At 44.9% G+C, this 14,800-nt stretch overlaps 1 protein-coding gene across 1 annotated transcript in view; it reads right to left on the bottom strand.

Moving 5' to 3' along the window:
- The window catches only part of DIS3L2 (DIS3 like 3'-5' exoribonuclease 2), a 389,257-nt gene that overhangs the window by 121,215 nt on the left and 253,242 nt on the right, over window positions 1–14,800 (bottom strand). The window contains exon 10 of the mRNA XM_011980219.1: window positions 11,463–11,542. Within this exon, the coding sequence (XP_011835609.1) occupies window positions 11,463–11,542 (80 nt within the window). The remainder of the gene's footprint in view (window positions 1–11,462; window positions 11,543–14,800) is intronic.

Below are 14,800 nucleotides of genomic sequence, written 5' to 3'. Positions count from 1 at the left end.
AGTGTTAATTCAGGTCCTGAGCAAAATCTCTGGCCTACTAAGATTTGGACGACGCCATTAGGTAAGCTGTTTTCTTTAACACATGTACTTTTCTTTGGTATATACGAAGTATACCTGTTCTTGTTTTATTCCTGGCCTCTACATATTTTCCATACTTTCTTACCAGTTCTGCCATACATTTTTTAAAAGTGCATCATTTTACAGAGTTTTAGTGAAGAAAGATTTTTTTCAGGATATCCATTCCACGATATTACTGGAAATGTAAGTTCTATGAAAAATTTTATATAGCTACTATATATAGAAAGTCCATAGCTATCATGAAATCCTCAAAGGGCTTTGTGACCCTCAAGAGAATAAAACTACTGCCAACATTCTGTTTCAGCCATAGGCAAACTAAAATAACAGATTTACTCTGAAGTTTCACAGATCTCCAGGCAAGAGGAAACCCTACATATAAAGCTGACTTTCATTTTTAAACTGTCACCTGATTTCTGAACTGTCACCTGATTCCTGAATTCCAGTACCTTGGCGTTATCTCCATATACCAGCTTAACCACCCAACTACATTGCCAAGAGATAAAAAATAAAAACAAACTTTTTTTTTTTTTTTTTTTTTTTGAGATGAAGTTGGCTCTGCTCACGCAGGCTGGAGTGCAGTGGCGCAATCTTGGCTCACTGTAGCCTCCGCTTCCCGGGTTCAAGCGATTCTCCTGCCTCAGCCTCCCAAGTAGCTGGGATACAGGTATGTGCCAGCACACCCGGCTAATTTTGTATTTTTTAGTAGAGACAGGGTTTCACCATGTTGGCCTGGCTGGTCTCAAACTCCTGACATCAGGTGATCCACCTGCCTCAGCCTCCCAAAGTGCTGGGATTACAGGAATGAGCCACCGTGCCCAGTCTAAAAACAAACTTTCTAATTTCCAATGTCTTATCAACATGGCATTAAGATCTATCGGCTACCAAAGGAATACCCGGATTTTTACACTATCAAATTTCTATTTATTTTCCTTTTTTTTTGTAGATGGAGTCTCGCTCTGTCGCCCATGCTAGAGCGCAGTGGTGCGATCTTGGCTCACTGCAACCTACGCCTCCCAGGTTCAAGTGATTCTCCTGCCTCAGCCTCCTGAGGAGCTGGGATTACAGGCACGTGCCACCACACCCAGCTAATTTTCATATTTTTAGTAGACACGGGGTTTCACCATGTTGGTCAGGCTGGTCTTGAACTCCTGACCTGGTGATCTGCCCACCTCGGCCTCCCAAAGTCCTGGGATTACAGGCGTGATCCACCATGCCCAGCCCTCAAATTCCTATTTCTACTTCTCCCAACTTATAGGTGAGCACTGCGACTGAAGAGATACTTGGTGTTTGTTTATTTATTTATGTTAGAGACACAGTCTCACTGTATTGCCCAGCCTGGAGTGCAGTGGCGCCATCTTGGCTCACTGCAGGCTTGAACCCCCAGGCTCAAGTGGTCTTCCCACCTCAGCCTCCCACGTGGCTAGGACTACAGATGTCCATCACTATGCCCAGCTATTAATTAATTGATTAATTAATTTTTCTGTAGAGACTGGGTTTTGCTATGTTGCTCAGGCTGGTCTTGAACTCTTGACCTTAAGTGATCTTCCTACCTTGGTCTCCCAAAATGCTAGGATTATAGGTGTAAGCTACTGCACCTAGCACTGTACTTGGTGTTTAAAAGGCATTTCTTAACTAGCAAGACTATTTGCCAATATAACTAAAGGGAAAAAAATTGGCATTTAGATCACAAATTTTGTTTTACTACCACGTTAGGGTTCATTCAGGAAGTTAATTTTATCAGAAAATTAGCACTTATTGAATTTGAAAATAGCAAGGATACAGGCAGGAGGGAAGTGGAGGAAATGACAAGATAAAATGAAGACATGAGTTGCTGCAGAAGCCCGTAGGGATGAAAAGAGAAGAGCAGTGCAGGCCACGCAAGACACTTGGCAAGGAAATAAGAAGAAGGAAGTGAGCCTCACATGGGCCAATTCAGGTACCACTGAGACATGACAGATGGATTGAAACACTTGAATGGAATAAGGGAAAAGTATGCCCAATTCCAAAGAAATTTTTTAGGAGAGAAAGTGGATCAGGTTTATATGTCAGGATATAAACCCACAGGCAACCCACAAAACTAAGGACAGAAGTACACAGAAATAAAGGGGCAAGGCAAGAACCAGAAAAAGGAGTGAAACACTGAAGGTATGCAATAAGTTGCCTGGCTAGATCTGACTAGACCAAACATTTTTAAAATGCAGGGCAGCAACCAGGAAGTAGAGATATCCAAGGTACTCAGGAAGTAGAGATATCCAAGGAACACCCTGCTCTTAGGAAATAAGCAAAAAAGAGAACTAAATCCAGAAGTAATGATGTTTATTGCTATATCCAAGACATGAAGAATACTTGCTGGTAGGATAAACAGAAACAATGCATTCTGCTAGGAGGAAAGGAAAGCTCTGCAGAGGTTTATGTTGTTCTTAGAAGGAGATTTCATCTGACAGAAGGAGGCAGGGAGGCAAGGCCTTGTAAGCAGAGGGAAAGGAGCAGGCAGAGGCCTGGAGGCAGGAAAGGGCACAGAAGATCAGCAGAGCCTGCAGTGACCAGCCCCCACTGTGCATGTGTTAAGGGAAGCAGCGCCGGGAAGTGGGGTGGCAGGAGAGGAGACTGAGGGCTAATCTTAAAGGGCTTTGGTAACAAAGCTCTGCTAAAGAACTGCAGACCTAACCCATAGGTACAAGCAGGTTTTCAAGCAGAAAAGCTACATGATCTGGTCCTTGTGCATGCCACATAGGAAAGATAACTGGACAGCAAGGTGGATGGGAGACAGTGAGGAGGGAGGGAAATTACTGAAAAAACCATGACAACAGTCTGGAGAGGAAAAGGAATCAAATGTGGTTCCAGGATTACTTTGTAAAACTTTGATTAGACGCCGGCCGATTCTATCATAAAAGCAAGGGGCGGAGAAGAAACAGGCTCAGTGAGACCCTTGTCCTGCTGCCCCTCCAGCTCTCCCTGCCAGGAAACTCCCAAGTTTGGTCTTGAACTCCTGGCCTCAAATGAGCCTCTCACCTCGGCCTCCCAAAGTGCTAGGATTACAGGTGTGAGCCACTGTGCCCGGCCTGAAACCTCCAAGTTTGGATCTCTGCAACCTCTGCTCCCACACCTGGGAGGCTAAGAATTACTGAAGAAAATCTTATTATTCTCCAGACTTTGTAGGATTCAAACCCAGACATACCTAAGCAGTGTTTGCCAATGCTTTGTCTGATGGATTCCTGGTCAGTTCCCTATCCTATCTGTGATGTGTGCGTGACATGGACATGTGTGTGTGCGCGCGTGTGTGTTCATCCGCGGTTCCTCGCTTATGACTCCTATAGCCCTTATTACAGTCTTTTGTTAAAATGTTGGGGAGCTTTAGGCCACTGAATCTCTCTGACTTTCTCCTGCCCTCCTTTCACCAGCTTCTTTTTCTCCCCAAGGCAGGATTCTAATCTTCCCCTCTTCCTATTAAAATGTTCTCTGACCTACCTTGTCTGATTGTGGGTTGGAAGACTTCCATTTCAAAAGGGGTCCTGCCCGATAACCTGGAAGAGGGAATGCTGCACAGAGAGGCCAAGAAGCATCTGGACAGGCCTTGCTGAGTTTCTCCACTCAGTCTGTCACTGAGATCAAACACTTTTTGCCCAATCGCATTTCTACATGGGTGTCCACGCTTCAATCATGCCTATCGAATGAAGCCTCCATAAAAGGCCCAATAGGACAGGGGTTCAGAGAGGTTCTGGCGAGCTGAACACATGGAGGTGGCATGCCTGGGGAGGGCATGGAAGCTCCACATCCCTTCCCCCATACCTCACCCTAGGCAACCGTTTATCTGTATCCTTTGCAATATCTTTTATAACAAACCACTAAACCTAAGGGTTTCCCTGAGTTTTCTGTGAGCCACTCTAGCAAATTAATGAAACTCAAGGAGGGGGTTGCAGGATCCCAAACTTATAGCTGGTCAGACAGAATCACAAGTAAACCAACCTGGAGCCTGCGACTGGCATCAGAAGCATGAGACAGCCTTGTGGGATCAGGAGCTCAATCTTTGGGATCTGATGCTATCTCCAGGCAGAGAATATCCGAACTGAATTGGAGGACACCCTCTGGCATATGCTGCAGAACTAATTGCTTGCTTTGTGTATGGCAAAAAAGCACCCAAGTATTTGGTCATAGCAGTGTTCTATGTTGACTGTTGCAGGGTGGCAGCAGGGGAAAGGCAGTTTGCGTTGTTTTTTTCCACTCAGACTATCTCCTTCACCAGTCCGTCAGCCCTCTCAGCAGCGTTCGGCTTTCTACTTCACAGTGGAAGCGGGTATGGCCAAGTGTGATCCCTCATTAGCAGGGGCCCATCAACTATGTCCTGCCTCTCTGTCTCATAGAAAGAGGTGTTCTGGCTGGGCATGGCGGCTCACGCCTTTAATCCCAGCACTTTGGGAGGCTGAGGGAGGCAGATCACAAAGTCAGGAGTTTGAGATCAGCCTGGCCAATACGGTGAAACCCTGTCTCTACTAAAAATACAAAAATTAATCGGGCATGGTGGCATGCACCTGTAGTCCCAGCTACTCGGGAGGCTGAGGAAAGAGAATCACTTTAACCCAGGAGGTGGAGGTTACAGTGAGCCAAGATTGTGCCACTGTACTCCAGTCTGGGCAACAGAGTGAGATTCCATCCAAAAAGAGAGGAGAGGGGAGGGGCGGAGAGGGGAGGGGAGAGGAGGGACGGGAGGAGAGGGGAGGGGAGGGGCGTTCTTCCTCTGCCTTGGCCTTGCCTTCCACTTATGCTCTGATTCATCTCCCACCTTCTTCTTCAAGATCCTGCAAAACAATCAACTCTCCTCATGCCTGTGTTTTCAACTTTTCCTTCTCTGTCATCTCCTAGCTCTCAACATAAACATATCAAATATCTTCCATCTTAAAAGCAAAGAAAAAAGCCACCTTTGACCTAAGTTAGTTAGCAAGTGATGAGTGGTGAGAAAAAAAAAAAATGGAAAGGTGGCTAGGTGAGAGGGGTGGAATCAGAGGCAGAATGGCTAGGGAAGGCTTCACTGAGAAGGCGACCAATCAAACCTGAAAGGAAGTGAGAAATCAGCCACGTGGCTTTGCAGGGAAAGGGGAAACCAGGCACAGGGGACACCAAGTGCAAAGACTGCAGAGCATGAAAGGAGGGGCACTGATGCCTGAAGGGCTGGGCAGTGAAAGGTGAGTTAAACAGGCGACTGGAGAAGAAAAGCGCACATTTAGAACCAAGAGCAGGCAGGGTCCTTTGAGTCCAAGGAAGAGTGAGTGAATTTCAAGGAGGAAGAGCAGACTAAAGAGCCAAGTGCTGTAGAGATGCTTAGTGAACTGAGGCTGGGGCAACCTGTTGCAGCCAGCATTCTGAAGCCACGCTGCAAATGGGATAAGGAATACACGGGAAGTGAGAAAGCAAGAGCAAGTAAAGACAACTCTTCCAAGGTGTCCTGACAGACACAAGTGAAAGTTCCGGAGCTGGAGCAGAGTACAGGAAGGTTTTATAGGATGAGGGAGACTTCAGTTGGTACAGTAAGAGGAGGAAGCAGGGCAAAGGGAAATGTAAAGGGGCTGGGGTGAATGACTGCTGGGGAGAAGTCTTCCCAGAGGTGAGAAAAGAGCCCAGGAAGAGGGTCTGGCCTGGCTGCTAGAGACATGCATGAACCTTTTCACTCAGAAGCTCCAGGACTCTCAGGTTTCCTGTTTCTTCCCAGTAGCAGGTCCAGTGACTTCATCTCAGCCCTTTGCTCTTTAAAACAACTACCACCCCATCCTATCCCTCAGGCTTTCTAGCTAAAGCCTGGGCACACAGGGGGACACAAGAATTTCTAGCTCCTACTTCCTCACTGCCTCCAAAGGTGATCAGTCAATACAGGAAATTCTCAGCAGGTGACAAACATAACCATTTGGGGAGCCAGAGAGTTTATTAGGAAGTCTCTGAAATCCTTACAGGCACTGCTCCTAGACTCTCACTCTATTCCCTTATTGCTATGGGCTCCCAGGAACAGAGCTGTCTGCTCCATCCTCCCCCAAAAAAGCCATGCAACCAGGCAGGCCGCAGAGACAATCCAGGCAGGCAGACTGGTGCTTCCTTGAGCACAGTAGGTAATATGCATCCCAGAGGCCCCTTAGGCTGGATGCTGTTCTAACTTAACCAAGTATTTTCTATGCAGATAGTGGGACAGACCCTTCTTTTTTTGAGTCAGATGGCTGCACTCTGTGGGGATGGGAAATGTGAGCGGGCAGCGGAGCAGAGGGCTGTGCACCTGGGGCTGTAGTTTCATGGTTCAGAGAGGAAAGCAGCAAGGAGGAGAGATGGACACGAGGGATGTGACTATGATATCCAGCTAGGCATTCCATAAAGACCTCTGCTAAATTGTGGTTAAGGTGTATAAACTCCAATTTCCAGAAAGCCTCAAGGATAAGTGGATATGTTTATTTCTTCTCATTCACTTATTCACTCACTCCTTTTCCCCCAGTGGTTTTTGGTATGTCCACAAAGTTGTGCAACTATCAACTATCTAATTCCAGAACATTTTCGTCACCCAAAAAGAAACTGAAACCCATTAACCATCATTCCCCCTTCCCATTCATTCATTTCTAAGGCCTGGCTAGGGTAACCCTGTAAGTTCAACGGCAGAGCGTACATTAGAGAATACAACTTCAGAGAAACAAGATGCTGGAGAAGTGAAGTTCAATTTCCTGCAGGATCTGCTGGGAGCCTGAATCAATGAAAAGCTGAATAAAGGTCCTAGCTGGTCAGGCTGACAATTTTCCCTCAGAGACTAAGGCAAAGCCACAATGCTTGATTAATTGAAGAGAATGGGTAGCTGTTACTCTGAACCCAGTCCTGCCCAATAAGGAGGAACTGGCAAGAAGAGCGCAGGCCCTAATAGCCAGGGAGGCGAAGTCTGGATACAGGCAGCCATGAACTTCAGACTTCATAAAAGCAGAAATGACTCCATGACATGGGAGATGGGCTCACACCTCATCATCCACTGGACACCAAAGAATATTTAGGATGCTAAGTTGAGAATTTTTGACTCAGAAGACACATGATAACTGTTATCTAGTAACTGACAGGTTGTCAAACGAGACACTAGATTTGTTCTATACGGCCCCAAGAGGCATAAATGGGACTAATGAGTGGAAAATTACAGGAAGAGAGCAGTGTTTCAGATCATTACAGGGAAGGATTTCCTAACAGTCAAGCCATCTTAAGGCAGAATGAATTGCCTCTAAGGTAGAAAGTTCAAATGCAATCTAGACATTCCATAAGTGGATGCGGTGGAGGTAATTAAAAAACCAGAGGGTGATCTGACAACTGTGGCATTCCCACACTTGAGCGTTGAGGTCAGCTGTGAGGTAGGCTGCAAGTGACCTGGCACGATAATAAAACACTGAGGCGCACGATTACTGTCTCCAGATTCTGGATTATCACTATAATGCCACTCCTATTCACTTATATCACTAAACATTTTCTTGAACAAAGGTGAAAAAACTCTACATTGCTGGGTAATGCTCATGGGAGTGTTCTCCTGAAGTGTGTTTTCAGGCTAAGAAAAGTGGAGAATTACCAGGTTGGATGACTAGTAGAATCCCTTCCAAGCTGAGATTTCACGAAGATAGGTGGCACCCTCTCCTCCGCCTGCAACCTAATTATGATCTACTGGTAGACAGGTGGTCACTGCGATTTGTTGAATTGATCACTGGAGTGCCTCACCTGATAGACACTGCTAACAAGTCCTGGAGTACATCTGAACTCTACCAAAAAGGAAAGTGAGGACCAGGTATGTCCTGGTCAGAGTACATCTGAACTCTACCAAAAGGGAAAGTGAGGACCAGGTATGTTACATCTGTCTGCTTTTCACAGAGTGGTCATTCAGATAATTTTAATGAAACCAAAGGAAAGTTAAACTTTACAGTTTCTTTAAAAAAAAAACAAACAAAACAAAACTACAGATGACATAAATAGGCCAAGAAAACACTATTTGTTTTTTGAAACTTTAACATTTTTCCCCCTAAGCAAGAATTGACATGAACTGGTAACTACCTCAACCTGAACTTAGCCAATCTCACCCCAATCCAAACTGGAAATGACTTTCCCTTTTCAACTCCTTGGATAAACGGCCCTGGCAGAAACTGTTGTCACAAAGGCCAACTGTAGAAGTGCCACCGTAAAACTGTTTGCTGACCAACTCAGGCCTTTTCGGAGTCTTCCCTGACTCCTTTTCCATGTCCTTTCTCTGCTGCTCTGCCAAACTGCTCCTCTGGAACGACAGAGAAACTAAGTGGATGGAAGGTGTCTGGTCACCTGGTGCAGCAGGCTACTGAGCGGCCTGTGATTTCTGGCACCTCATAATATTTTTGTATTACACAATTTTTTTCATTATAAAACTATTATTGCCACATTATAAAAATTTGGAAACTAAAGAAAGGAAAAAAAATCTCTTATGATCCCATCATTCAAATAAAATCACTGCATTTTGGTGCATTGCTTCCTCTCCTCCAGGGCTCTTTGTATATAGTTCCATGGGCTGCGTCTAATTAGCTTATTTATACATACCTCAGCTCTTCTACAAAGAATTTGCAGCAACTAACATAAATATCATCAGACGGACAACTCCACGCCAACATACTCTCTCCCAAACCAGCTTGTACTCCTGATTCCCATTTCTAACTTATGGGTTCCATCTCCCAGTCATCCAGGTTGAAACCTTGGCATCATCTTGGACTCTTCTCCCTCAACCCCAGTATTCATTTCCATAGATTCTTCTGTCATTATCCCTTTCTCACATCTGTCCTTCCCACCCCAACCCCCCTATTGATTTTGCTACCATCTAGTCCAAGTCCATAACTATTGCAATGTTTCTCTGACTCATTTTCCAGCCTCTAGTTTCTCTCCTTTTCCTTGAAGTGCTAAATTATTTTCCTCTTTTTGAATACTCTCTTGCTGAACAACATCTGCTTGCCTTTCCATTGTCTAACAAACAAAAAACACTATTTGGTCTGAAAATTTGTCCCCAAATCTGTCCCCAGTCTATATTTCCTACCATATCTTTGACCACTTCCTCTAAGAAACCTCTGCTGACACACTTGTACCCTAGACATAAAACTGCAGTGTATGCAGTGAGTAGGGTAGGACATGTGCCAGCTCCCTGGAATCCCTGCAAGGTGCAGCGTTCCAGGCCAGCTGAGACAGAGGAACAGGTAGTAGATGTCTCCTTCTGCTATTATCAACTATGAAACTGGACAAAACAAAGGAAGCAATTCTGTCCAAGCATTACACAAACAGTAGAGGTGTGAACCTAGAGGGAAGGAAAATATGAGGAATGAGGTCCATGGTCACCTGGCTTTCAGCCTAGGGGCATTTTTCACACTGTGGCTTAGGGAAGTGGCATCTACATACCGAGCAGGTATGCCTAAGCCTCTGCATGCAACAGAGATTGCTAAGAATGTAAGAAATCAAGCCAGTACTTGCCTTTTGAAGTAGGCTGCTTGAATTTTGGATTTTAAAAAGATACAATTTCTCTAAAATTTCCAGGGGACCTTTTCTCTTGTTATGCTTTATCTTTCTTTATTGAGGCTGGGCACAGTGGCTTGTGCTTGTAATCCCATGGTGGCTCATGCTTTGGGAGGCCAAGGCAGGAAGACTGCTTGAGCTTGGGAGTTCAAGGCTGCAATGAGCCACTGAATTCCAGCCTGGGCGACAGAGTGAGACCCTGTCTCTAAAAATCGATTAATTAATTAATTTTTAAAAAAGAAAATACTGAGCAATCTTGCCCATAGTTTCAAGGAAGATAAAAACAGGAGATATGAACATCTTTGCAATGTTTTAAAAGACTAGGCCACTAGGCCATCAGTGCTTGGTAGCAGACTGAAACTGCAACGGTGGATATCCACATTGGGCAAGTGTCAAAGGCCATGTTAGTGCCAAGATCATCTGTGAGGATGACCAAAGCCAAAGCAGTCACCCAGAAGCCACCCTAGAGAGGGGCAAGAAATAGGTAAAAACTAGAAGCAGCACATCTGCGGTGTTAGAAGAGGGATTGCGGGTGCTGGGCATGGTGGTTGATGCCTGTGATTCCAGAACTTTGGGAAGCTGAGGTGGATGGATCACTTGAGCCCAGGAGTTCAAGACCAGCCTGGGCAACATGGTGAAACCCCATCTCTACCATAAATACAAAATATTAGCCAGGCTTGGTGGCGTACATCTGTAGTCTCAGCTACTTGAGAGGCTGAGGTGGGATGATCACCTGAGCTTGGGAGATTGAGGCTGCAGTGAGCCATGATCATGCTACTACACTCCAGCCTGGGCAAAAGAGTGAGACTCTGTCGAGAAGAGGAGGGGAGGGCAATGGAGGGGAGGGGGAGGGGAGGATTGGTAGGGTTCACTTTTCTCACATCCTACACATTTTTCCTTTGAGAGTCAATTGCTGCATTCCCTTCCTCCAGCTATAATTTCCAAAGACAACTAGCCTCAATTCTACTTTTACCTGCTCAGTAACATCCCAGAAGAATGTTTAAAGAGCCCCTATCAGTTTGCCTTTCTCAGCTTGCTGGACAGATGAAAACCTACTGGGAGTAGCCCAGGCTTCTCCAGCTCAGCCCTAGAGAGGCAGTTCTCAGGGTTCCTGCTACCCAACTGGAAGCATGACTTTGAAGAGTACCCTTTCAATCACGTTATTTGGTATTAAATTCAGGTAAAGAACCCTATGTCTCTCCCAAGCAGAGCCCTTAGGAACTTTCTTTCTGTGATACCTTACACCAACACTGGAACTATCTGAAGGGCCAAGGCTTGCAATTCATTCTTTTGCACTCACTGTTGCCCCTTCTGAGGCCCAAGAAGAGTCTAGTGAGAGAATATTTCTCATTCTCACCCTCACCAACGTCACCACAGGAACACAATCTTTTTTTTCTCTTTCTTTCTTTTTTTGAGATGAGTCTCGCTCTGTCGCCCAGGCTGGAGTGCAGTGGCACGATCTCAGCTCACCGCAAGCTCCGCCTCCCGGGTTCACGCCATTCTCCTGCCTCAACCTCCCCAGCAGCTGGGACTACAGGCACCCACCACCACGCCTGGCTAATTTTTTTGTATTTTTAGTAGAGACGGTTTCACCGTGTTAGCCAGGATAGTCTCGATCTCCTGACCTTGTGATCCGCCCGCCTCGGCCTCCCAAAGTGCTGGAATTACAGGCATGAGCCACCGCGCCCAGCCCAGGAACACAACCTTAAGGTCACATAGTTGTAAAGGCTCAGAGGCCTGTGGCAAGTTCAGGCACAAAGCAAACCTAGCCTTGCATAGTATGCTGCTTAGGGAGCGCAGGGCAGCCAGGCAAACCACACAGGCATGCAGACTGCCTGCTGCCCAGGATGCTATAGAAATTTCCATCCTACCATCAGCGAGTGGCTTGCAGGAGAGGGCGTCATCGAGGTCTCGGGCGGTTGATGGGTCAATGGTGAAGATACAGTCTTTTCTAGGAAAGATTGAAGAAACAATTAGCAATGCCACAAATAATAGCAACTTTACCCCATCATAGTACAGCTTTAAAGAACAGTGAATTTTGTATATGTGCTCTGTTAGGGAAAGTGAAAAATAACTTCTATGAGAATGAGATCTTTAGTTAACTGTGAGACTGGGAAGAGACAAATGGGTGAGTGATTTTCTCTTCCTCTGTGTGAACTGGCACCTACTTCTCCTTCACCCCAAGCCAGAAGAGATGTGAATGGGTGAAAATGAGGCTGCTTCCATGAACGAGGCTTCTCAAGAAGAGTTGGCCGACAAGAGAGGCAAGTTACTTTGGTAAATTATTCTTCAATTTACAACTTTGGTAAAATATCCTTCTCCAGTGTCTGATGGGAAGCTGTCCTTTAAGGACCTCTATGAAGATAATTTACTGTTCATTCTCCTATATTGAAAAAAATGGGGGTATGCCAAAGAATAAGTCATCTGACATGCGATACAGGGGGATGAGACCCAACAATAAGCTTTGCAAAAAAACTGGGCCGTACAGTTAACCATAAAATAAGCCTACCTGGAAGTAGCACAAATCACAGTCTGTTTCCACAGAATAATTATATACTACAACCAAGCTTATACTAAGTTCACCATTTTATCCTTGCACGGTATCCTTACGAACACTGCACTCTTAACCTGTGAAACTCTCATTCTGTTTATAGTTTCCCATATAGCATGCCTGACTCAACCCACCCATTTCCACCATGTAAACACCTAAAGATTTTGGCAGCAGCTGTCCTTGGCTCTCCATACCTCTGGCCTTTCCTGCCTGGGCACTGCCTGGAGATTGGGGTATTCTGCAGCAACTGCCCTTCTGCCTCCATGCCACACTCTCTCAGTCAGTGCTCACTGCTTCCTAGGTTCTTCCTCCACTCCAACCAGTACTAGCAGTGCACTGCCACCATTTCTCTGTCTTTTGCTGATTCATCAACACTGATGATGTTGTCCATACTTGTACCAACCATGATAAGACAGGCTTTGTTCTTAAAGACTTCTTTCCTGGTGTTGCTCCTCTGTTCAAAACTTCCTTGGCAGGAGTGAGCTATGATTGGGCCACTGCACTCCAGCCTGGACAACAGAGCGAGACCCTGTCTTCAGAGGCTGCCAAGCTGCTCTCGTGCTGGCCTGCCACAAGCTCTCGGGGCCTTTCTCTGTCTCAGTCTTAACTGTCCACTTACCCTACTCCTAATTACTCCCAACAGCCCTCTCTAATCCTAACCACAATACTTCGATCCTAAGACAGTATTAATTATAAGATGCACCATCAATTCTGTAATAGCTTTTGAAGAAATAAAAACCCCACCACATTAAATATATACATTAATTTTAAGACATTTTAGAATTTCAAAAATGTCAAATGTTTAAAAAATAATAACCTTGTTTGGATGGCTCACTGCAGCCTCAACCTCTTGAGCTCAAATGACCCTCCCACCTCAGACTCTCAAGCAACTGACAGTATAGGTGCATGCCACCATACTGGAGTAGTTTTAAAACTTTTTGTAGAAACAGGATCTCACTCTGTTCCCCAGGCTGGTCTCAAACTCCTGGCTTCAAGGGATCCTCTCAATTTGGCCTCCCAAAGTGCTGGGATTATAGGTGTGAGCTACCATGCCCAACCCAAAAAGTAATCTTAAATGGTAAATGGACAACCAGACTGTGGTACACTCCCAAAATGGAACAGTAATTAGCAACAAAAATTAACAAATTATTCATAAATCCAACAGCCTGGATGAATCTCAAAGGTATTGAACTGAGTGAAAAGAGCCACTCTCAAAAAGAAAACAAAGCACTTTGGGAGGCCAACGTGGGCAGATCACCTGAGGTCGGGGGTTCAAAACCAGACTGGCCAATGTGATGAAACCCCGTTTCTATTAAAAATACAAAAATTAGCTGGGCATGGTGGCATACGCCTGTAGTCCCAGCTACTCAGGAGACTAAGGCAGAAAAATTGTTTGAACCCGGGAGGCGGAGGTTGCAGTAAGCCAAGATTGTGCCACTACATTCCAGCCTGGGCAAGAGAGAGAGACTCAGTCTCAAAAACAAAAAAAAAAGGGGGGGGTGGGAAGAGGGGAGGGGAGAAAAAGAGGAGAGGAGAAGAGGAGAACAGAACGGAATGGAAGGAAAACAGAGATAAGACAGAGAGCAGATCAGTGATTGCCAGAGCTAGGAAAGGGATGCTTGTATGGGGGCAGCAGAAGGACTGGAACTAAATCTATACATGTCTTAAAATTCACAGAATTTTACATACAGCAAAAGGAGGTCAATTTTATTGTTTACTATTTTTTAAAAAAATTAATGTGACTTTCAAATCAAGAAAAGTAAAACATATATGTTAAATATTCATAGGGTTGATCGACAGGTGCTAGATTTATGGATTAATTTTTTTCCCCTTTAATGTGTACTTTTTCATATTTTTAAAATTTTTCAATGCAATTGAATATTACTTTTGTAAATGGAAAAAATAAAAACTGTAGAGAATCTTCCTCAATCAAAAAACAATTGATCAGATATGTATTATTGTTTGTACATAGATTTAGCTATCTTGTAACATTTGTTACAAGATGCATTTGGCTTAATATAGTTAATGGCTTCAAGATTACAGATCTGGTAAAAACTGTGTCTCCACTGGATGCTAAGACAATAGGGCAGGGAAAGCTGGGTGCCATTCAGGTGGCGGGAACAAGAGCATTTAGAGTGCAGATCCCAGAAAGGGTGGTCAATCAGGAGACCCACTCTCCCACTAAATATTTCGAGCAGAGTCACACACAGTGTACGGAACATGAAGGTTCAAGCCTCAAGATATACAGAAGTAATTCTGGTTCCACTATATAAAAGAGGTTGTAAGCAAGAGTGCCAGAGGAGAAGAGAAACACTGATCTCCTGGAACGTGTGCTCCAAGGGCTGTGTTCCCAGAGCCTTGAACAGAGGCCGCACCTCAGACATGTTTGCTGAATGAACAGATGGATGGCAATAGGAAGTGCCCAGGAGGTGAAATCAGACCTGGCACCACAGCAATGGGCTGTAATTGATGAGGATCTTGAACTTGGCTCACAAGGTAAAGAAGGAAGTATCCACTTCTGTCTCCTTTTGGTATCTCCCATAAAACCTAACCAAATGTTTTATATACACTGAGTACTCAATAAAAAGGACTTGTATAACTGAAACTAAAAAGTCAGACATGGTAGTAGGAATGTTTGGTTCTTCTTTTTTCATCATA

The sequence above is a fragment of the Mandrillus leucophaeus genome, unplaced genomic scaffold (genome assembly GCF_000951045.1).
Source record: "Mandrillus leucophaeus isolate KB7577 unplaced genomic scaffold, Mleu.le_1.0 Scaffold21, whole genome shotgun sequence".
NCBI lineage: Eukaryota > Metazoa > Chordata > Mammalia > Primates > Cercopithecidae > Mandrillus > Mandrillus leucophaeus.
This window is presented reverse-complemented; position numbering and strand designations above follow the sequence as displayed.